The sequence below is a fragment of the Ursus arctos genome, unplaced genomic scaffold (assembly GCF_023065955.2).
Source record: "Ursus arctos isolate Adak ecotype North America unplaced genomic scaffold, UrsArc2.0 scaffold_8, whole genome shotgun sequence".
NCBI lineage: Eukaryota > Metazoa > Chordata > Mammalia > Carnivora > Ursidae > Ursus > Ursus arctos.
Genome location: NW_026623100.1, coordinates 10,350,080 through 10,375,872, shown reverse-complemented (window position 1 = coordinate 10,375,872; position 25,793 = coordinate 10,350,080). Strand labels below are relative to the sequence as shown.

Here is a 25,793-nt window from a genome sequence, read left to right as displayed (position 1 = left end):
ACATGGGTTTGAACTTACACACAGGTCCACTTATACAGAGATTTTTTTCAACAAATACAATATAGTATTGTAAATGAATTTCTTCTCTTTATGATTTTCTTACTAACATTTTCTCTTCTCTAGTTTATTTTATTGGAAGAATAAGTGTATAATACATATATAAGAAATGTGTTAATTGACTATGTTATCAGAAAGATTCTGGTCAACAGTAGGCTAGTTGCGATTAAATTTGGGGGAGTCAAAAGTTATACAAAAATTTTCAACTGTGCAGGAGGGTTGGCACCCCTAGTCCCACCTTGTTCAAGACTCAACTGTGTAATTATTTCCTTTCATTTTGAATAGCACCCTCTCCACTGGCTCTTTCTCCCCTGCCTTCTACCATAACACATGGCTCCCTTATCTTGAAAAACTGTCATTTAACCTTGCTGACCCATTTACCATCCCATATCTCTTTTACATTTGACTAATTTTTCTTAAGCACCATGGTTTGTACCCATTTGCCTGTTCCTCAGCACCTACTCTTCCACCCAGTGTAAACTACCTGGCTCCTATACCTACCATTTTGCAGTATTTCAAATAATGACCTCACCAAATGGCCTTTTCTCAGTTCCCATTTTTGATATTTGGCAACATTTGACATTGTCTTCAACACCCTGTTTTAGACTCTTTCCTTCCTTGGGCTTAATATTGTTCTACCTTAGTTTCCTATCTTATCTCTTTTAAAGGTTCCCATACCAATTGGAAAAAACATCCCAATATTACATCTGTTCCTCTATAGCTTTCTCATTCAGAGACCTCATCAACTCTGAAAGCCACAAACTCACCTCTAAGAAGATGAATTCCCCATCTACATATTCAGCTCTTACCTCTCTCCCCATTCCAGTCCCACATTTTCTTCTGCTTGAATGCAATTACCACCTGATTGTATGACCATCATCTTACTCCATCTATCTGAAAACAATACATCTTTTCCCTCAAATCACCAATGGCTTTACTATTTCTTTTTCTTTACCAAAATTCTTCAGTCATTCAAAAAAGAGCTTCAGTCAGGTCCATTCATCCCTCCTTCTTGCTAAAACCAAATCTTGTCAAGGCTTCTGTTACAGTATCTGTTCTATCTCTCCTAATCCTTCTTTCCACTGATGGCATGCTAGCTTAGCTCTTAATGCCTCATGCATGGACTGTTTTCACAGCCTTCTAAAGAGTCCACAGTATTTCCTTCCTCCAATTCTCTTGAAAGAGGAATTGTTATATAAAAAGATAACACAGAAAGACTACGAAAGAGATAATACAAAATTGTTAACAGGTTAAAATTGTAAAAATGTGCACTGGGTGTAATATGCAAATAATGAATCACGGAACATTGCATCAAAACTGGGGATGTACTGTATGGTGACTAATACAACAAAATAAAAATTATTTTAAAAAATTGTAAAAATGTGGCTTGGTCATTTCTTGTGCCCTAAAAACAACAACAAACAAACAGATTGCCCATTGCTTACAAAGCAAAGTATAAACCCCTTATAAGGCCCATTACACAGCCTCTACATGTACTTCAGAAGCTGGCAAACTACGTGTGGCTCACAGGCCAAATCCAGCCTGACTCTTGTTTTTGTAGGTCTATAAGCTTTTGTAGGTCTATAAGTAGGTCTATAAGAATGTTTTTTACATTTTTAAATGATCAAAAAAACAAACAAAAAAGATTTCATAATATCTATTATAGGTAAAAATAACATGAAATTCAAATTTCCGTGTCCAAAAGTAAAGTTATATTGTAACGCAGCCAAACTCATTCATTTGTAAATTGTCCATAGCTACTTTCACACTATCACAGAGTTGAATAGCTGTGAGACTGCATGGCCTGCAGAGCCCAAGATATTTATTTTCTGAGCATTTACATAAAAGGTTTGCAGACTCCTGCTCTAGTCCAATTTACCTCTCAAGCCTTAGCTCCCCCTTACTTCAATGGCATATAGCTTTTAGTCTAGTCTTAACCTGATCCATTTATCTATTGATTTTCCTGCCTTTATCCTTTGCCTCACACCATTCCTTTGGTCTGGAATATTCCTTCTTACCCCTTTCAAGATTCTTCCTTCAGGACTCAAATTTCATATCATCTAGCAGAGATTTCCTTGATCACAAGGAACTAAAAATACCCACTTCTTTTATTTCTTACAACATCTTCTGGACTATTTTTACTTAAGTAACAAAAAATACATACAAGACAATATACTTTATTTCCCCCAAGTAGACTGTGAACATAGAAAACAATGTTGGTATTTCATCATTTTTTTCTATCTCTTCAAGTGGCAAGCCCAGAACCCTGCATATTGTAGCTATAATTCTTAATAAAACTTGACATTTTTAAAAGAAATTATGTTGGTGATTTATGGGGTTTAATATTTGTTGAGTAAATAAGCTCTATGATAAATAAGGTCTTTTTTGGATATGAGGATAAACATGTGTGTATGTGTGTATGTACACATACGCTTACTGTATGTACATTACATTTCATTAAGAATATCTTAAGAACAAAGTAATTCCCAAATGTTAGGTTAATTTGATTGGCAGATTTAAGCATTCTTATAGAACTTAAAAAATTACGTATCTCAAAAATTGAATATTATTACTTAGATATGGTATTTATGAATAAATTTACCTGTTCATAAAGGAGAAAGGTCTTGTCTCTCTCAGATGTAAGAACCTTGACATTACCCTGAATTTCTGCCAAATGACGCTCATATTTTTCCAGCATGCATTTAAGTTCTTCACGGTCTCTTGTTGTCTTCAAAAGCTCTACATCACAATTTGTACCCTACAATTATTATATAAGAAATTTGAAATTCTTTTTTGACATGTGGTTCTAAAAAAACAATGCTACTAAGAGCAGTACACAATCTCTACTCAAGCAAACATGACTATACAATGAAAGGAAATGCTGAAAAAAAGAGTTTAAAAAAATCACTTCTCTTTTAAACAGCTTCATCCCAAACTGGTTCACATTTATTTGATTACCTCCCAACTACTACCAATACCAGGGATAAAGAACCAAATTCAATAGTCCACTGTGACATCAAAGAGACCTCTGTCTCCCCAAATCTTGGATATACCAATTCATGCCAAATCAAAATGAATTATTTGTATATTAGGTAAATCAAAGAATAAAAGTCAGTGTTTGCGCAACAAACTCCAAAATATTTGTAAGTTTCCAAACCCTACCCGGGAAGATGGAGATGGGCGTCTTGGACTTTTAGATCTACTTCTGATCATCTTTCTCAAATTTTGAGCTTCACTCTTGTAGTAATCTCTGTCTGCTTCTAAAGTCTTGACAAAGGAATCAAGTCTGGAAGGAGATTTATTTTGTGCTTTTTCAGTCTCTAAAATTATCTTGCCAAGGAGGAAAAAATTAGGTCATTATTTCAAGCTACACTATAGCATCATTTTCTATATGAAAATTGAATAAACAGGATCCTTAAAAATAATAAATTTGGTATTTTAAAAATAATTCATCAATACTCTTTAAAAAGCAGTTAGATGTCTTCTTTTTCTAGCATTTCTGAATGTACTTTATTTTTATTTAACTAAAAGTGCCCCTAAATTTACTCAATGATTTTAAGAAAAAAAGGTAAAGAAATTTCAGAAAGGCCAGAAATGTCCACAGATCTACTTATAAGTCCTAGAAACTGAATTAATTTGCTTAGGAAACTTGTTTGCTAATATTAAAGCTTCTGTTTATGGCATCTAAGTTTTGTTCAATAAATTGTTCAATAAATGAATAAATTAAATGAATGCTGGATATTTTATACTCGTATACACTTTCAAGTACATTCCCATTCACCTAAATGTATTTAGAAACAACCAAAGTTCTCTCCACCTCTACGAAAGAAAGGTGTAATGATGAAATGGAGTGAGAACAACAATGCTCTTACAGATGGGAAGTGCCCCTGTGCACCAAGCAGAGTGCTGATTTTACAAAACACACATTTTTTATTGTTCACAAAATGCACAAGACCTAAAACACATGTACCATTTATTTGTAGTCTAAAAGAATAAAAATGATTCCTCAACATACATTTATAAAAAAATGTACTTACAGATCTAAGCCTTTTTATTGTATCTTCCAATACTATTATATTATTTTGCTGGCAAATGAGTTCAATCTGAAAAATAAGCCAGAAAAAATGTTATTTAGATTTAAAAATTTAAACAGATTTAACTAAAAAGAGGACATCAAAAAAAGGAACCCACTTGAAACAACAGGTGTTGGCAAGGATGTGGAACAAAAGGAACCTTTATGCACTATTAGTGGGAATGCAAACTGGTACAGACACTGTGGAAAACAGTATGGAGGTTCCCCAAAAATTAAAATTAGAACTACCTTACCACCCAATAATCACACTACTGGGTATTTACCCAAAAAATACAAAAACACTAACTCAAAGGGATACATGCACCCCTATGCTTACTGCAGCATTATTTACAATAGCCAAATTATGGAAACAGCCCAAGTGTCCATCAATACATGAATAAAGATGTGGTTACACACACACACACACACACACACACACAATGGAATATTGAATAATATAAAAAGAATGTTGCCATTTGCAACGACACGGATGGAGCTAGAGAGTATAATGCTATGCGAAAAAAGTCAGAGAAAGACAAATACCATATGCTCTCACTGATAGGTGAAATTTGAGAAACAAAACAAATGAGCAAAGGGGGAAAAAAAGAGAGAGGGAGACAAACCAAGAAACAGACTCTTAACCACAGAGAACAAACTGATAGTTACCAGAGTGGGGGGTGGGTGCGACAGGTGAAAGAGGGGATGGGGATTAAAGAGTACACTGACCATGATGAAAAAAATTAAATTAAAAATTAAAAAAGGGAAGCCACATAACAATAAAATAATGTAGTGAATAATTTACAAAAGAAAAGATAATCTACCCTTTTTGTTCACCTACCTTTGAATGGTAAAGGAACACAGGATGAAATACAGCAGTTCTTTTACATTAACCCAAGTTTGTTGTGAAATAGTACTTGGTTATATTTTACCAAATTACTCCCTACAAACTGCATCAAAATGTTAATACTACTTATAATTCTGAAGATGATGATAGGGAAGAGATAAAAGAATAAGTAGGATAGAAGTTTTCCCAAATCACCAGTGATTGCTTTCTCCTCTGAACTGTTTTAATGCTTTAGTTCAAACACATAAAATACTTTTTTATCAGTTTTAGGACACTGAACATACCCAGTCTTATCGTATAGCTACTTGTAGTCATATAGTTAGTATATGACTAGATTGTATGTTTCTAGGGGACAGTGACTATGTTTTCACGCAAAGATCTATTTGATATAATCTATGCTATATATTGGCATATTAGTTTAATAAATTTATTTCTCAATTCATAAACCTCCTCTTCATTATTCTAAACTGCTTCCTGCTATATTTTAATATTGACTTTTCTGGAATCATTGCTCCTGATTTGTTCTTTAGACCCAAATTCTTTTCTAAGATTTTTTGGCAGTCATATTTTTTGTAGTCTATGAAATATTAAGGGGCAATGGTATGAAACAAAACCTATGCATAGTTTGGATAAGTTTATACAGTTGTGAATAGGCAATTTTCAATGCTTTAATTTATACTATTATGTAGACACCAAAAAGAAATGGATCTCTATTAAATTATGTATAAAGGTACCCATATTAAATTAGATATAAAAACTCACACTGCCAGAAATTTTATCTGACACATTGCTGTAAAAAGGAAATTTATACACACATATCCTAGATACAGATGGAACATAACCAGTAATATGTAAACTGAGGAAGATAAGAGTATGTCTAATTATAGCAATGTGTGATTTTCTTCATTATACTCCTCTATATGGACTGAAATTTTTCTGATAAACATGTACTACTTTTACAGACATAAAAATCATAATGCTGATTCCACTCTGAAAAACAAAATTATAACTAGCCCAAATGAAAAGATGCTAGTCCGCTGTTTTCATTTATCTGACAAACGATTAATGAGGACCTACTATGCACTTGACATGCTGGCGACAGCAGGGAATAAAATAGACAAAAACCTCTGCCTTCCACCTGCACTCCAATGTTTATAGCAGCAATGTCCACAATAGCCAAACTATGGAAAAAGCCCAGATGTCCATCGATAAATGAACGGATAAAGATGTGGTATGTATACACAAGGAAAAATTACTCAGCCATCGAAAATTGAAATCTTGCCATTTGCAGGGACGTGGATAGAACTAGAGGGTATTATGCTAAGTGAAATAAGTCAATCAGAGAAAGACAATTGTCTTTTGATTTCACTCGTGTGGAATTTAAGAAACAAAACAGAGGAGCATAGAGGAAGGGAGGTAAAAATAAAACAAGATGTAATCAGAGAAGGAGAAAAACCACAAGAGACTCTTAACCATAGGAAACAAACTGAGGGTTGCTGGAGGGGAGAGGGTGTGGAGATGGGGTAATAGGGTGATGGGCATTAAGGAAGGCATGTGATGTAATGAGCACTGGGTTTATATAAGATTGATGAATCACTGAACTCTATCTCTGAAACTAATAATATGTTAATTAATTGAATTTAAATTAAAAAAAAAAAAAGAAAACCTTTGCCCTCATGGAACTTACATTCTAGTTGAAAAGAGAAAAAAGATAACAGGTAAAATATATATCAGACAGTTACTGTCTTATTCAAAAAACACATAATGAGCATTCACATCTGTTGAAGGTAATTGATATAAAAAACATGAAAAAATAAACAAAGATCCCTGCCTTTGGGGACCTTACATTCCAGCTGGGCCGACAATAAAAAATAAACCTAACAAATAAATTATATAGTACATTAGGGGAAAAAAAGAGCAGAGTTAAGGATATTGGGAGTGTTAATGAAGGAACAGGTTGGAATTTTAAATAGGGTTATCAAGTAAGTCCTCATTGAAAGGAGATCTGTGAGCAAAGAGAAAGGGGGTCAACCACATAAAAATCTGGAAGAACAATCCAGGCAGAAGACACAGCAAAAGCAAATGCCCTAAGGCAAAAGACTGTCGGCTAAATTCCAAGGAATACTAAGGAGCTAGTGTGACTGGAGTACAGTGTGCAGAGGGAAAAGTAGTTGGAAAGTACTACAGAGAAAATAAAGCAGGGGAGGAAGAGAGGGAATAAGCATGAGGGGGGCAGGAAGAACTTAAATAGACTTTACACTTTATCTTTCACATGGTAAATTTTGAAATATTTTTGATTGATGAATCACATAACAATGTAACAATGACAAGAGCTACCCAAGATTCAGTCCAAGAATAGCCCTTATGTTAATTAAAATATAAATTGTATGAAGAAACTAGTAATGGTAAAATTACAATTCTGCTTATTTCAAAAATTTATGTTCAATTAGCTGGGAAACACTGTATTATTAAGATATAAATGATAAAAAACTCAAGATGAGAAGATAAAAGGAGGCATATAATTCTGGTGGTTTTAAAATACATCCATAAATTTTGATATTCCTCACTTCAAATGATGGAGCTTAATTTTCTTCCCCTTAAGGGTGGCATATACTTAGTACTCACTTCTAGTGAACAGGATGTGATGGTTTGTAACTTTTGAGACTGAATCATAACAAGTATTGCAGATTCCTCCTTTCTGTCTCTCTTGGATGACTGGCTCTGGGGGGAAGCGAGCTGACATAAATCTATCAAACAACCTTAGAGGGAGGTGCACCTGTCAAGGAACTGAAGCTTCCCGCCAAGAGGCAACAATCACCTGAGTATGTTATCTAAAAGCAAACCCTCCAGTGCCAGTCAAGTCATGACTACAGACTGGCCATCATCTTGATTACAATTTCCTGAGACACTATGAACCAAAACTACCCAGCTAACTAAGCTATGAGTTCAAGCAAAGCTTGAAACTATGAGATACAAAGGTTTGTCATCGGAGGCCATTAGGTTTAGGAGTAATTTGTTGCACAGTAATAGAAAATAAAATAGCAAATATTCAAAACATTTTAATGTAATGATGGAAGAAGTCATTCTATTGACCTTTAAAAACATAGCTAAAAGTAAACTCTTCCAAGTAAATAAATTTAATATTATCTATCGCAATTTCAGACAAACAGACTTAACCTCAGACTCTACCTCTCTATAGCACAACCCCAAAGAGTACAGGAATACAAACATTCTTTCTCAACTCTCAAATCAGAAATTCTCTGTTTCAAGCCTCATCCCACAAATCAGACAAGGAATCTCTCCCCAGTAATTAGATACCTAAATTACACACCCAGTGACATAAGGATGATGACAACATACATTGGTGTTCGTATCCCCAACACTGGTCATGTATCTTTCTAATCCCCATTCTACCTGTCACATTCACTTACTAAGGTTGGTGATTGCATTTCAGTACATTTAAACAACCCATTTTGCCCCCTCTTTATTTACTATTCAATGTTTTTCCTGCATCAGCAATGCTCTCTACTCTAGCTTTCCAATTCTCAGATATACCAAACATTCCACATCATATGTGGCATCTATTTCTTAGAAACACTCTTTTCTGAGCTAGGCAGAATTTCCATCTGTGGGTTTAATATTTTCAGTTTTAGGTATATCCTAGATATTTCATTTTAAATCTTTCCCATTCCTTAAATTCTCTTTTTGATAGCAGAGGATTCACCCTGACAGAGTACTCACACTCTAACAACCCTTTAAAATTGATGACTTCGAAACTGGGCACTCTCTTCAAGGGAATGTGGCCAACTAGGCCTCCCAGACTGGAAAGCAATATAGTTTTTAATTTGAAGACGAAAACAAAAAAGAAAATAAAACATTAACCCAGTGTTCTTTAATTTGATAATTTTTATTATTTTTTTAAAAGATTTTATTTATTTATTTGTCAGAGAGAGAGAGAGCACAAGCAGGGAGAGTGGCAGGCAGAGGGAGAAGTAGGCTCCCCTCCAAGTAAGGAGCCTGATATGGGACTGGATCCCAGGACCCTGGGAGCTCAAGGCTTAACCAACGGAGCCACCCAAGCATCTCAATAATTTTTATTATTAAGACTGAACTTAATTTAACACTAAACTGTTAATGAAGGATAACTATTCTTAAAAAAACAGTACAAACAAAAGAGTTTATTGAGAAATGTTTAAAATATTCAAGCTACTTTTAAATGTCCTTCAAATACTTTAGTAGCAACCATTACAAGGAAAATAATTCACAAGTTAAAACAAATCATTCTCATCTAATCCCTCAGGGCCTCTTCCAGGTAACACTGTTAAAGAAGACTGTGTCCTGGGACGCCCGGGTGCTGCAGTCAGCTAGGCGTTGGACTCTTGGTTTCAGCTCAGGTCCGGTGATCTCACAATCGTGAGATCAAGCCCTGCACTGGGCTCTATGCTGAGCAGAGTCTGTCTGGGATTCTCTCTCCCTCTGTCCCTCCCGCTCATGCTGTCTTCTCTCACTCTCTCTAAAATAAATACATAAATCTTAAAAAAAAAAAAAAAAAGAAAGAAAGAAAGAAGGTCTGTGTCCTTAAAGTAAGAAACTTCACATATTTCAATATTCCATTACTCAGACTTTTCACTAATTCAGGATTGTTTATCCTTTACACCATTTAAATAAGCAAAATTACTGCATATAAACAAATACCATCCTACAGTTTATTAACTAGGCTCTTATATTTCAAATTACTGTAACAGATAATGCCTTCAATAATACTTATGTTCTCAGCCTGATCATTTAAGGGTTTTATCATATGCTACCAAAAGTATGCTTTATGATGTGCTACTAAGAGTACGTTAAAAGGTTGTTTAAGAAATAACATGGAGGGGGGCGCCTGGGTGGCACAGCGGTTAAGCGCCTGCCTTCGGCTCAGGGCGTGATCCCGGCGTTACGGGATCGAGCCCCACATCAGGCTCCTCTGCTATGAGCCTGCTTCTTCCTCTCCCACTCCCCCTGCTTGTGTTCCCTCTCTCGCTGGCTGTCTCTATCTCTGTCAAATAAATAAATAAAATCTTTAAAAAAAAAAAAAGAAAGAAAGAAATAACATGGAGGGGCGCCTGGGTGGCACAGCGGTTAAGCGTCTGCCTTCGGCTCAGGGTGTGATCCCGGCGTTATGGGATCGAGCCCCACATCAGGCTCCTCTGCTATGAGCCTGCTTCTTCCTCTCCCACTCCCCCTGCTTGTGTTCCCTCTCTCACTGGCTGTCTCTATCCTGTTGAATAAATAAATAAAAATCTTAAAAAAAAAAAAAAAAGAAATAACATGGAACAACAATAAGCTTTAGGAAACTACCTTATTACAGACAATTTACTAATCTGGTGATTAATAAAATCAAGACAAAGGAGCACATTCACACATTATCATTTAAAAATTCAATAGGTTGATTTTGGCTTTGAAATACATTGTATCTTGCTCATAAGCCACTAGGCAATAATGAGAAATGAAACTGTCTTCATTTTTATAACTCTGTGAAGTTATAATATAACTTCCATCATTTATTACATTAAAATGTTTCCAGTATTTACTATTTTATTTTCTATTTCTAGGTAACAAATTACCCTAAACCTTAATGGCCTCAGATGTCAAACATTTGTATCTCATAGTTTCAAGTATAGCTTAGTTAAAATATAAGTCAAAATTTATAATATGTGAATTCTTATTTTATTGTTCCTAGTTTCTAAATTTAACGGCAGAGTACTAAAAACTCAAACAAGAAATAAAATGTTTATCAAAATATCATAAAGCTACACTAATTAAAATAACAAGATAGTGGCACAGAAAATAGCACATGAATCCATGAAATCAAACAATGCAGAAACATATTCATGGGGGTGCCTGGGTGGCACAGCGGTTAAGCGTCTGCCTTTGGCTCAGGGCGTGATCCCGGCGTTATGGGATCGAGCCCCACATCAGGCTCCTCTGCTATGCGCCTGCTTCTTCCTCTCCCACTCCCCCTGCTTGTGTTCCCTCTCTCGCTGGCTGTCTCTATCCTGTCGAATAAATAAATAAAATCTTTTAAAAAAAAAAAAAGAAACATATTCATGAACATATGAGAATTCAGCAGTTATTAAAATGGCATTTCAAATCAGTGACTAAAGAAAGGGCTATCCAACCCTACCTCATCCTAGAACAAAAAGAAATTCCAGAAGGATTAAAACTTTAAAATAAATTTTTAAAGTATTAAAAGAAACTGTAGAAAATATTCTTATAGTTTTTGAGGTGAGAAGATCTTCCTAAACAAGAATCAAAACTAGGTGGAGAACAGAGGATTTTTAGGGCTGTGAAATTATCCTGCATGATACTGTAATAGTGGATACATTTCATTCTACATTTGTCCGAATTCGTCAAACATGTAACATCGAGTGTGAACCCTAATGTAAACTATGGACACTAGGTGATAATGATGAGTCAATGTAGGTTCATCAATTTTAACAAAGGTACCACTTTGGTGGGGGATGTTGCTAATAGGGAGGCTGTCCATGTGTAGGGACAGGAGGTATATGGGAACTACCTTCTGCTTAATTTTGCTATAAACCCAAAACTGCTCTAAAAATAAAGTCTATTGAAATTTTTAAAAAGGGGGAGAACCTCAGAAAATAAAAAAAATCAAAACTCAGAAGTCAGTAAAGATTGGCAAATTTTACTACACAGAAATTTAAAACTTTGATTAAAAAACTTTTTTAAAGTGTGAAATATATTGTGTGTGTGAAAATAGAAAAAAAGCATGGAAATATATATATCATCTATTTGTTGGTAGATATCTCTGCAGTAGAGAGAATTAGGAAGGGAGAGAAATGTCCTATATACAGAACATTCCTGTCTTTCTTTAAAATTTTTATTTAAATTCTAGTTAGTTAACATATTGTATAATATTGGTTTCAGGAGTAGAATTTAGTGATTCATCACTTATATGTAACACCCAGTGCTCATCATAACAAGCGACTTCTTTAATACCCATCATCCGTTTAGCCCACCCCCCACCCACCTTCCTCCATCAACCTTCAGTTTGTTCTCTGTCATTAAGAATCTTGTAGGATATACTTCCCTCTCTCTTTTTTTCCCCCCTTCCCACATGTTCATCTGTTTTATTTCCTAAATTCCACATATGAATGAAATCATGTAATATTTGTCTTTCTCTGACTTACTTTGCTTAGCATAATACCCTCTAGTTCCATCCATGTTGTAGCAAATGGCAAGATTTCATTCTGTTCGATGGTTGAGCAATCTTCCATTGTATATATATATATATGCCACATCTACAGAACATTCCTAGTGCCTGAAGTTTTTACCATGGCAACATATTACTTAGGGAATTTTTCGAGCAAAACTTTTTAAAAAGAAATAAAATGTGCAATACAATATAATGTAATCCTTAGAGTAGACATTTAAATGTAATGTCAACTCTAAAACACTGTCAAATGATATGTCGTTTTTTTCCATTCAATAATTACATGACGTTTAAAGTAGAATTAAAATCCTGATCAGTAGTTAAATGCTAATTAGAATTACTGCAGTGATCACTACATGCAGTAGAAATACTGCATCATTATGTTATATACACCTTGAGCTAGTATAATGCTATATATCAGTTATAACTCAATAAAAAATCCTATCAGTGGTAAATATAATACCTTTGCTTCTTCAAGTTCTTTGCTGGCGGTATCCACCACAAAATTTTTCTCTTTTTCTAGTTGCTCTGCTAGTTGGTCAATTTTAATCAATTCTTTACAAAGATGCTCATTGTGGCTGGTTAAATCATCTACTTGACTGCTTACCACCTCCTTACTATCCAAGAGTTTCCTAACATATTCTTCCAAGCCATGATTTGTCTGTTTGAGATCTTCAATCTGTTATAATGAGAAAGAAAATAAACATATTAAAATATTTCTTTTGCTTCTCTCTGAGGAGAACAAGCAGGTGACTGGAATCAGGAAAGGAGGTTTGCTTCCCTGGAAGGACAGCTAACTATATATATATTTTTTTCACTTTCTGAATTTTGAATCATGTGAATGTAATACCTATCTGAAAAAATAAATGAAAATTTAAAGGTTTATAGCTACATCTTCCAAGACAATTTATAATTAATAAACTTAATTACTATTAATTTTTAGCCAAAACTATTAGAAAAATGGCCAAATATTTATATATGCACAAAAGAAACCAGTCTTGAAATTACTTAATTTTAATAATTAATATCAATTAGATGTTCTTCAGAATTAAATTTCTAATTATTGTTACCAAAATGTTAACTCTTTAAAAAAAGTTATTTTGAACATATCAATAACTTACTTGACTAAGCTAAATAACAAATCAATCAAGTATTTGCTGACTAATATGGAGGACCACAGCTTTCCTTCCCAGCCTACTATCAAACCATCAACGGATGAAGAAAAGGGCCTTTTCTATCACGGAGGTATCCAAATGCCTTTAAAGGAAAAAATATATATTAGACCCATTGAAAATGATTATATGTCAGGACACATGGTGAATGATTTAACTAAAATTTCCTTTTATGCCTTGGCCTCGAGGAATTTTAAAGCCTACCTGCAACCCACCTCTAGCAACTAGCACAGAACCTATGTGCAATATTTTCCTGTCTGCTATTCTTGTCCCATGCTTTCATTAAGCTTTTTCCCCCTATTCTTATTAGCTAAGCTATTTTTATTTCTTGTATCTTTTTTAAAACTATAGGATGTGGGATAAACACACATAAACTTCAATTTATCTATCCATATGTCTTTTTATCTTTGTTCATGGCTTCCACAGTGCCACATTTCTGAGCAATAAGACCATACTAAAAATGTTTGCTAACTTTCCACTGCACCTGAGAGGTTAAATGCTTTTCCTCTCTGTGCTCCCATAAAGCCTCTTACAGAGTTTAATCTTGATATTCTATAACACATGTTATTTGTTTACCTCCCTGTCTCCCTCCCACTACATTCTAAGCAACTTTGAAGGGATTGTCTCTGACTTCGGTATTAACACACCTCTCACTTCTGTATCATTTACTATATATCTAGCTATAATGCTCAAATTATTTTTAAATGAATAAATAAAACAAATTATAAACACTCACTCTCCTCACCTCTAACATCAAACCCTACTACTTTTACCAAATTCCAAGACACAAGTACTTTAGAAGAGGCAGTTTCAAGTGGAAGAAAGGATGTAGGCTTTGGAATTAGGCAGACAGGTTCAATCCTGTTGTAGTTCTTTACCAGTTACTTAATCCTGACAATTTGCCATATTTTCTTGATCCTACGAGATGCATTTAACTTCAGAAAAAAAAAAATGGAAGCCTCTTGACTTTCATCTGCTAAATGGAGAGAATACCTACAATTTGCAGGGTTGTAGTCAGGTATAAACGTTCAAATAAAATTTCTGGCAGATGACAGGTACTCAAAAAGTAGCTTTAAAAAAAACTTTTATTTTGAAATAACCAAAGACTCATAGGAAGTTACAAAGTGTACAAAAGGATCTCCTGGGCCCTTAACCCACTTTCCCCAATAGTTCCATCTTAAATAATTGTAGTACAGTATCAAACTCAGAGATTTGACATTGGTACAACGTGATCCCATATATAGACTGCTGTAGTCAGCATCTCAGTAAGATACAGAATTATTCCATAACCACAAAGATTTCCCTCCTGTTACCCTTTTTATAGTCACAGCCTCTCCCCTCCCCATCCTTAACTCTCAGCAACTACTAATCTCTATAATTTTGTGTTTTCAGGAATGTTATATAAATAAAATCACGTGATAAAGACCATAGAATGTGATCTTTTGACATTGGCTTTTTCACTCAGCACAATGCCATTGAGATCTATCCAAGTTACATGGATCAGTTGTTCATTCTTTTTTGTTGCTGAGTAATATTCCATGGTATGGATTACCAGTTTGTTTAATCATTTACTGACTAAGGGAAATTGTAGTTGTTTCCAGTCTTTATGACAAATAAAGCTGCTATGAACAATCATATACAGGTATTTGAATGGACATAAGTTTTCATTTCTCTGGCATACCCGGGAGTGCAACTGCTGGGCTGTATGATAAATATACATTTAGGTTATAAAGAACTAAACTATTTTCCAGAGTAGTTATACCATTTCCCATTCCTACCAGGAATGTTTGAGTGATCTGGTTTCTCCTCATCCTTGCCATCACTGGGTATTGTCACTATTTCTAATCTTAACCGTTCTTATAGGTGTGCATTGTTTTTTCATCTTGGTCTTAATTTGCATTTCCCTGACGTTTAGTAAGGATGAACATCTTTTTATGCGCTTATCAACATATATCCTTCTATGAAATATCTATCTCTTCACATCTTCTGCTCATTTTCTAATTGGATTGTTCCTTTTTACTGCTGAGTTTTAAGAATTCATGTATTCTACATATGATTCGTCTGGTAGAAATATGGTTTGTAGCTTGTTTTTTCATCATGTTAAAAGGGTTTTCCACAAAGCAAAAGATTTAAATTTTTATGAAGTCCAAATTATCAATTTTTCTTTTATGAATCATGCTTTTGATGTCACATCTAAGAACACTTCACCAAGCCCATGATCCTGAAGATTTTCTATATTAACCTAAAAAAATTCCATAGTTTTATGTTTTACATTTAAATCTATGATTCATTTTGAATTAATTTTTGTGTAAGGTGTGAGGTTTCGGTCTAGATTCATTTTCTTCCCTAAAAGATATCCAATTGTTTCAGCACCATTTGTTGAAAAGACTATCTTTCCTGCATTAAACTGCATTTGCACTTCTGTCAAAAACCTTTTGGCTTTGTGTAAGACTATTCTGGATTCTCTATTCTGGATCATTGATCCGTGTCTATCCCTCTAGTAATACCAAACAGTCTTAACTACTGTAGTTATTAAGCTTCGAAATGAAAGAGAATGACTCTTCCCACTTTATTATTCTTTTCAAAATTGTTTTTGCTGGGGTTTTGATGAGAATTGCATTAAACGTATACTGATTTGAAGAGAACTGACATCTTTACTACGTTGAGGCTTCCAATCCATGAACATGATGTTGCTCCATTTGTTTAGATCTTCTTTGATTTCTTTCATTAGCATTTTGTCATTTTCAGATTATAAATTCATACTTAGTTTTTTAGATTGACATCTAAGGATTCCATTTGCTATTTGAGTGACTGTAAATGATATTGCATTTTCTGATTCCCACATGTTAATTGCTAATATACAGAAAGAAAACAAATATGTATGACTTGTGACCTTGATGAACTCGTTTACTAACTCTAGTTTTGTACTGTAGATTTTATGAGACTTTATAGGTAGAAGATCATGTCATCTACAATTGGGGATAGTTTTATTTCTTCACTTCCGATTTGTATGCCCTTCAACCTTTCAACCTACATGTATCATTATATTTGAAGTGAATTTCTTACAGACAGCATAAAGCTAGATCAGGTTTTTTAATCCAGTCTACTAGTCTCTTTTAATTGGTATATTTAGACTTTTATATTAAGATTCAAGTGTGAATCAACTATACTTCAAAAAAAAAAAGATTTAAGTGTGACTTCTGTTTGGTTGTTTCTGTTTTGTTTTTCCTGACTTCCTGTGGGTTACTTGAACTTTTTTTTAAAATTCCATTTTGACTATCTATAGTGTTTTTGAGAACTGTCTTTGCATAGCTTTTTAGTGTAATTTATTTGTAACTCAGCTCAAGTGAAGTGTAGAAACCTCATTTCCCTTTATACCCCTTATATTCCTTTACCCTCCTCTACTAATAAAATAATTATCTTAAATATTTCATCTACATCCATTGAGAACTACGTTTGAAAAACATAATTTAGAAGAAAAAAAAGGAAATTATATTGCATTTAGCCATATTCTTGTCTTTCTTTCCTATTCTTCCAAGATTCTTTTATCACTTCCTTCCTAGCTAGAGAAATTCCTTTAGCTATTCTTTTGGATAGTTCTGCTGGCAACCAATTTTCTTAGTTTTCTTCATCTGAGAATGCCTTGATTTTCCATTCATTTCTGAAGGATACTTTCACTGAATACAGAATACTGGGTTTTCTTCTAGCATTTAAAAAATGTTGTTTCACAGGTGCCTGGGTAGTGCAGTCGTTAAGCGTCTGCCTTCGGCTCAGGGCGTGATCCCGGCGTTCTGGGATCGAGTCCCACATCGGGCTCCTCCGCTGGGAGCCTGCTTCTTCCTTTCCCACTCCCCTGCTGTGTTCCCTCTCTCACTGGCTGTCTCTCTGTCACATAAATAAATAAAATCTTTAAAAAAAAATGTTGTTTCACTTCCTTTCAACCTCCATGTTTTCAGATCTGCTGTTATTTGAATTGGTGTTCACCTATAAGTAACGAACTGCTACTTTCAGGATTTCTTTTTTTGTCTTTAGTTTTCACAAGTTTGAATACAGGGTGTCCTGGCATGGGTTTCTTTGCGATTCCTGGTAGGTGTTCACTCACCTTCTTTAATCCATCTTAAGCCTTTTGCCAAATTTGGAGAATATTTAGCCATTATTGCTCTGAATATTTTTTCAGTCCCATCCTCTCTCACCTTTCTTTCTGGGACTCCAGTGATCTAAATATTAGACCATTTGTTATAGTCTCACCTGTCCCTGAGCCTCTCTTCACACTTTTTCAATCCATTTTCTCTCTGTTTAGATTAGGTTATTTCTATTCTCATGTTCACCAATTCATTCCTCTCTCCTTTCCATCCTGTTGTTTGAGAACACTGAGTTTTTAATTTGTTACTGTATTTTTTAAAAAATTTTTCATTGTGGTAAAACATACATAGACTTACCATTCTAACCACTCCTAAGCGTGCAATTTGCTGGCATTAAGTACATCCACAATATTGTGCAACCATCCCACATCCATTTCCAGAACTTTTTTATTATCCCAAACAGAAAGTCTACCCACTAAACAATAACTCTATGAATTTGCCTATTCTAGGTACCTCATATTAGTGGAGTCACATATTTGTCCCTCTGTGCCTAGCTTATTTCACTTAGCATAATGTTTTCAAGTCTCACCCATGTTGCAGTCTTGCATCAGAATTTTGTTATTTTTTAAGGCTGAATATTCCATTATATATACTCACCACATCTTGTTAAGCATCTATTGATGGACATCTAGGTTGCTTCCACCTTTTGGCCATTGAAAATCATGCTGCTATGAACGTCAGTGTATAAGTATCTGACTTACTACTATTAATCTTTTGGGGCTATATCTACGAGTGGAATAGCTGGATCATATGGTAATTCTACATTTAATTTTTACAGAACTGCCCAACTTTTTCCACCATGGTGCACCATTTTACATTCCCACTTACAACGTACAAGGGCTCCAGTTGCTCCACAACCTCACCTGCACTTGTTATTTTCTGTTTTGATAATAGCCATCCTAAAAGGTATTAAGTGATACCTCATTGTGGTTTTGATTTGCATTTCCTGAATGGATGATGAGGTTGACCATCTTTTCATTTGCTTACTTGCCATCCGTATATCTTTGGAAAAATGTCTATTCAAGTCCTTTGCCCACTTTTGAATTGGGTTGTTTTGTTTTTTGATTGTTGAGTTGTAAAGTTCTTTATATATTCTCAATATTAGTCCCTTATCAGATATATGATTTGGAAATATTTTCTCCCATGCATTTTTAATAGACTTTATTTTTTTTAAGATTTTATTCAACTATTTAAAAGGGAGTGCGTGGGCGTGCGCAAGTGAGCCTGTTCAGAGAAGGGGAAAGGGAGAAGCAGACTCCCTGCTGATCAGGGAGCCGGATGCAGGGCTTGATCCCAGGTCCCCGGGATCATGACCTGAGCTGAAGGCAGATGCTTAATCGACTGAGCCACTGAGGCACCCCTAGACTTTATTTTTTTAGAGCAGTTTTAGGCTTACAGAAAAGTTAATCAGGAAGTATAGAGAGTTCCCACATACCCCTTTTCCCCACCCGACACAGTTTCCCATCTTATTTATATCTGTTATTAGTATGGTATATTTGCTACAATTATGAGCATTGACACATTAAAGTCCAGAGTTAATATTAGGGTTTACTCTTTGGGTTGTAGATTTATGGGTTTTGACAAATGCTTAGTGACATGTATCTACTATTTCTGTATCATACAGAATAGTTTCACTGCCCTAAAAAAACCTGTGCTCCATTCACCCCTCCCACCATTCCTTTCTCCAAATCCCTGGCAATAAGTGATCTTTCTAATGTCTGTTTTTTCTTTTCCAGAAGGTCAAATAGTTGGAATCACAAAGTATGTAACGTTTTTAATTAGCTTTTCTCACCTAGCAATTTGCTTTCAAGGTTCCTTCGTGTCTTTTTGTGGCTTGATAGCTCATTTCTTTTTATCAGTGAATAATATTCCATTGTACAGATAATACCACAATTTATCTATTCACCTACTGAAGAACATCTTGGTTGGTTCCAAAATTTTCACTTGGTTCTTCTTTATATCTTTTATTTCTTCAATGAGATTTTCTAGCTTTGTGTTTGTTTTAAACATGGTCAGAACTGCTTGAAGTATTTATATGTTAAATGATTTAAAATTCTTGTGAGATAATCTCAATTTAATCTCTGTGTTGGCATCTCTTGGTTGTCTTTTCTCGTTAAGGTTGAGATATTCCTGATTTTTGAGATAAGAGATTTTTTTCATTGAGCTATGCTCTTGTGTTTTAGTAGGCTTCTTGTCACACTTCCTGTGACTTTAGTTCCAGCTAATAAAGGGGGACGTTACCTTCTTATTGCTAGGTGTAGATGGAAGTCCAATTTCTCTACTAGGCCTCTGTTGAACCTAGGGAGGACTGGTTTCCTTGTTACTGCTAGGCAGGGATGGGAATTCAGGGTCCCCACCAGGCTTTTGCTGACACCACCACAGTAAGGAAGAATACAGGCAGGCACCTCGTTACTGTTCCCATGTGTCCTCTACCACCACTGTGGGGGGTGGACTTGTTACAGCTAGGAGGTGGTGGAAGTCCTGACTCTGCATGAGGTCCCCTCTGAGACCACCTCAACAAAAAGGAAAGGGGACACCTGTTACTTTGAGTGAGGGTGGATATCTAGGCTCTTCATGTGGTCTTTGCTGACACTAAGTGGTTGTGGGGAGTACTTACTGCCTCGTGGGTGCAAAAGTCTTGGCTCCCCAGCATGCCTCTTTGATACTGCCTTGGTGGGATGCGGGGGCTTGGAGGGTGGGCCATGAGTTATGGCTGTGACAAGGACTCCTTGTCACAGCCTGACAAGGGTGGAAGTCTAGGCTCTTTACTCAGATTTTGCCAGCAGGAGTGGGGCTACAGTTTTTTTCATGTTATTTGAGCAGGCAGTCATTGTCCAAAAATAGTCTGCATTAGAAACAGATACATAAATACTGACGACAAAATGATGGTTGCTAGAGGGGAGGAAGATGGGAAAAATGGGTGAAGGGGAATGAGAGGTATAGGCTGCCAGTTACAGAATGAATAAGTCATGAGGATGAAGGGTAAAATGTAGGGAATATAGTCAATGGTATTGTAATAGCACTGTATGGTGACAGATGGCAGCTACACTTGTGGTGAGCAGAGCATAAAGCATAGAGTTGTCAAATCACTGCGCTGTACACCTAAAACTAATGTAACACTATGTGTCAACTATACTTTAATTAAAAAATTAAAAATTAAGAAATAATTAAGAGAGAAAAAAGAGGAACTTCACCAGGGAAAAGCCCAGAATATAACACTCTAATCAAGGGATCCAAATAAACATCATTAGTAATGGGACAAATTAAAATTGTATGATACTTGATAGGATGCAGTGAAAAGAACCCACCATCACTTCTGTGATATTCCTGTCTGTATTCATTTTGGAATGGCTTAATTTGTTGATTCTGTGTTAAGGTCTCTCACTAAGTGAAAAGAGTCAATCAGGGTGACAGTCACCACAGGAAGGTTTAAGTGGGGCTGGAGAATCCACTTCCAAACTTACCCAACATAGTTGGTAAGCCTCAGTTTCTCACTGGCTACTGGCTACTTCAGTTCCTTTCCACATGGGCCTATCCACAGAGCTGCTCACAATGTGGAAACTTGCTTCCCACAGAGCAAGTGATCCAAGAGATCACCTCATAACTTAATCACTTCTGCTCTATGCTCTTGGTCACAAAGACCAATTCTGGTACCATGTGCAAGGAGACTGTATTAGAGTGTGAGTAAAGGAGGTGGGATGAATTTGAAAGCTGGCTTCTACAAACCCAAAGGTTCATAACATAAAGATAATCATAACAAACCCAAATCAATGGTCATTCTACAAAATAACTGGCCTGTATTCTTCAAAGTGTTATGGTCATGAAAATCAAGGAAGAATGTTCCTAAATGAAGAACATGAAGGAACACAGTAACTAAACGCAATGTGTGAAGCTGGATTAGATCTTTTTGTTATTGAAGACATTATCGGACAATTGGCAAAAACTTGAAGGGGGTCAAGGGATTAGCTGGAAGCAATGTATTGAGGTTCATTTCCTGATTTTACCAGATTGTATTGTGATCTTATAGGAGAGTTTTCCTTTTTATAGGAAATACCCACTCAAATGTTAGAGATATCAGGACATCAGGTCTGCAACTTACTCTCAAAAGGTTTGGGGTTGGGGGGGGGATATTCTTTGTTCTGCAATTGCGACTTTAGATAACTCTGCGATTGTTTCCAAATTAAAAATGTATATAAATTATAAAGACCTAGGACAGAAAAAAAGGGGGGGTAGCCCTTTTTTTGTCTGCATCCACTGTTGTTTCTAGATGCCAGTTTTTCTAGCACTCTATCTGAGATATGTGGAGCAAAAGGAAAACCCAGGAATTCACTAAGATGTCACTTATTGTATGCTGAGGTCCCTAACCAGTCTTCGTTTTCCTGCCCACCTTTCAGAATGTCCTTATGTTTGTTTTATAACAAAATGTTCAGCATTTTTAGTTGTACTTAGTGAGACTAATAGGGTAAAGTAAGTCTACTCTGTCTTCCTAAAAGAGGAAGTTTCTTTTAATAGCCTTCATTAGTAGCCTTACCACAGGTCAGGCTCCAGGAAAACAGACAATACTGAACTTGGAGTTCAGAGAACTGGGTTCAAACCCGAGTTAACTTGGGAGTTCAAACAAATCCTACCTAGCTTTGTCACTTGTTAGTCAAATATAATTCTACAGCCTCTGGGAACTTCAGCATCCATGTCTGTAAAATCACTATTTCATAAGGTTGGAATTAAGTAAGATTATGCACTTAAAAGCATTGGATACAACACTTGCCACATAGTTTGCACTCATAGGTACCTGAATCATGTATCAAAATGATTAAGATAAAAATAGAATGATTTTAGACCCATAAAATTTCAATGAACACTGAATTAGTATTTATTCTCCATCTTCATGTTTTAAAATAGGCCCCCATCCCAAATTAATTCAGGGAAATAAATGTAACCTGTAATTTCAGTGCAGAGATGAATTTATCTTGATTTCTCACTTCTTGTTCTAGCTGGAGAGTATTCTGGTATTTTTCAGCTTCAGAAACTGGAGCCCCTAGACCAAAATCATGTTCTTTGGTGGTAACCTAGTGCAGAAAAAATGGGAATGATAGAGGCATTCAGTTTTAAAAAGTTTTGTGATTTTTCACAACAGTCAATGATATTTGGAAATTAACAGTATTCTTAGATACATTTTCAATTATTTTTAACCTTGCCTGACCAGCTAAGAGGATTTTCATCAAGCTTTACTTTCTTAAAATTCCATGTTATGAAATTTTTTTCTGTGTTTCCCAAAGATAAAACTACAATATTAAACATGCTTTTCAAAAAAAAAAAAACCAAACATATCCCATCCTACCCCTTTGGTAATCACTGTTCTAAGGAAATATGGGTCATCAGGAAATTATGTAGACTACTTCTAGGCCTGTGTTGTCCAATATAATAGCTACTAGCTACCTATTGATTGCTGCTTTCGTATATTAACAAAAAGGTTTGCTACCCATATCACAAAGGGCTAACTTCCCTAATATAGAAATAATTCATACAAATAAAAGGGAAATGAAATACCCTAATAGAAAAATTGGCAAAGAATATGGATATTTCACAGAAAGGGCTTTTAAACAGATTTAAAGATATTCAGGGGCGCCTGGGTGGCACAGCGGTTAAGCGTCTGCCTTCGGCTCAGGGCGTGATCCCGGCGTTATGGGATCGAGCCCCACATCAGGCTCCTCCGCTATGAGCCTGCTTCTTCCTCTCCCACTCCCCCTGCTTGTGTTCCCTCTCTCGCTGGCTGTCTCTATCTCTGTCCAATAAATAAATAAAATCTTTAAAAAAAAAAAAAAAAGATATTCAATCTCACAAATTAAAACACCAAGATACTGTTTTTGAACCTCACATTGACAAGGATCCGAAAGCTGGACATATAATTTAACATTCGTATACATCACTGGTGGCAGTGTAAATTGACATAATATTTCTAGAGAACAATTGTGCAAAATCTAGCAACATTACAAATGCACATAGCTTCTGTACAAATAATTCCACTTTTAGGGACTTTCCCTAAATATCTATTTGCACATATGCAAAATAACATGTTAAAATATTTTTCACTTTAGCATACTATACTTACTAGTCCACCTGTGCTTTTTTACATGACAATGTATCTCAGAAATTGTGTAATTTAGGGAAATAATTTGTTCTTTCCCTGAATCAAGGTTGCCATTATGCTAAGGAAGAGAGAATTTGCTATAAGTATCCTAGATCTCTCCTGGCAACACAGATGCTATTCTCCAAAATCTAGCATTTGGGAAATTATAGGATCAGGATGCCCTAGTCTTTGACCTTGTATTACACCTTGTACAATCCAGCATTTAGCAGTCTGACAGGCTTATTTTCCTTCTTCCCTTTCCCTAAACCAGATATAAATCTGCTTTTCTGTTCTTCATTCCAGCAGTTACTACCTCACCTGGAATTTCAGCACTAGGTCTCACAGAGTATTTCTAAATTATGAATCATTTAGGCATGTACAGGTAGGCCAAAATCCTAAGTATCTTTTCTTATGTAGTTTCTGTTAAAAAATGTGTACCTATATGCTGGCTAACTGAACATAATAATAATTTTTAAAAAAATGTGTTCCTAGTCATGAACACTTGACTTAGAATAACAGATTCAGACTGTACACCATAATAGTACTTTTCAAATCTTAACTGAACATATGAATCATTAGGAATTTTCTTATTCACAGTAAGCTTGAAATACTGCATTTCTAAAAATGCTGCTCAGTAATTCCTTACTTGGCTAGTACAGAGAATACACTTTGAATAGCAAGGATCCCCCCTCCCCCCCCCAAAAAAAAAAAATAGCAAGGATCTCTTCAACGGAAGTTGTAACCTGCCACGCACTCAGAATTCTTCATAATTTGGTCACCTCCTACTTCTCCAAACTTATCTCCTAGTTGATACCTCCAAGAATACCTCTATAAAAGACAAACTATTCTCTATATTCTTTAGACATAGGCTCATATTATCATTATAGAAATACATTAACTTTTGTTCATGAGCCTTGCCCTTTTCTCCATTTAATTAAAGACAAATCTGAGGCTCAGCTTGAATTCCATATTCTCTTAGGAAGTGTTCTCAATATTCTCCATCAAACAGTGATCGCTTCTTCATTGAGACTTCTGTATATATTGGTTACAGAATAAACTGTGTTGCAATTTATTTTTTCTGGATGGGTATTCCACACACAATTATTAGAATCTTAAGAACAAGCAATGTCCTAGAGCTCTCTGTATTCCTACCAACCTGCACAGAATTCTTTGCATAACAGGAAAGTGCCAATAAAAATTTATATAGATTGATAATAAAGGAATGTACAAAAGCAGATAAAATTGAACTTTCCTTCTTCTCCTTGGTAAACTGAACAGTCAGGTAGAGGTTCTATAAAATTACCTATCAAGTTACACTAGAAATGAAAAGTAGGAAGAGGCCAAAAGTCTACCTGACAATTGTGAACAACTGAGTGGCAATATTAGAGTTGCTACTTGCTCTGCACTAGCTTTCGAGGCAAATGAAAATGGAGAGAAATCAGTGTATCTGAAATGCCCATATCTCTCCAGCCAGGTTCCCCGCCTCAGAATTACTGAGCAGCATTTTTAGAAATGCAGTATTTCAAGCTTACTGTGAATAAGAAAATTCCTAATGATTCATATGTTCAGCTGCAAATCACCACATTCCCACTATCTCGATCTAAACCGAACTTGTGTTCCTTTACAGATCTCAGAGAATGCAAGTAAAAGTACTTTGGAAGCAGCAAACTGTTATGATAAAAACCCAAGCTAGAATCACAATCATTCTCAATGAGGAAGCAACGCAGAATAAGAGTTTGAATTTGTTCTTTAGCATCAGACTGCTTATATTCATAACGCTACCTTTGCTGCTTCTTAGCTGCAATGACCATGAGCAAGTTACTTCTCTGGCCACAGCCTCATCTATAAAATAGGAATGATAATAGTACTTGCCTCTGAGAGCTGTTGTAAGGAGTAAATGACTTACAGTAAAGCATTTTATTTTTTTTTTATTTTTTTTTTTTAAAGATTTTATTTATTTATTCGACAGAGATAGAGACAGCCAGCGAGAGAGGGAACACAAGCAGGGGGAGTGGGAGAGGAAGAAGCAGGCTCATAGCGGAGGAGCCTGATGTGGGGCTCGATCCCAGAATGCCGGGATCACGCCCTGAGCCGAAGGCAGATGCTTAACCGCTGTGCCACCCAGGCGCCCCTACAGTAAAGCATTTTAGAACACTACTTGGC

General features: G+C 35.5%; 1 protein-coding gene across 2 annotated transcripts in view; it reads right to left on the bottom strand.

Annotated features, from left to right (window-relative positions):
- The window catches only part of TSGA10 (testis specific 10), a 147,903-nt gene that overhangs the window by 117,229 nt on the left and 4,881 nt on the right, over positions 1-25,793 (bottom strand). For both annotated transcript variants that reach the window (XM_048222744.2, XM_026487566.4), the window contains exons 2-6: positions 22,441-22,569; positions 12,653-12,868; positions 4,095-4,160; positions 3,220-3,387; positions 2,660-2,815 (exon numbers count right to left, since the gene is read on the bottom strand). In XM_048222744.2, coding sequence (XP_048078701.1) covers positions 2,660-2,815; positions 3,220-3,270 — 207 coding nt within the window. In that variant the 5' untranslated portion in view covers positions 3,271-3,387; positions 4,095-4,160; positions 12,653-12,868; positions 22,441-22,569. The remainder of the gene's footprint in view (positions 1-2,659; positions 2,816-3,219; positions 3,388-4,094; positions 4,161-12,652; positions 12,869-22,440; positions 22,570-25,793) is intronic.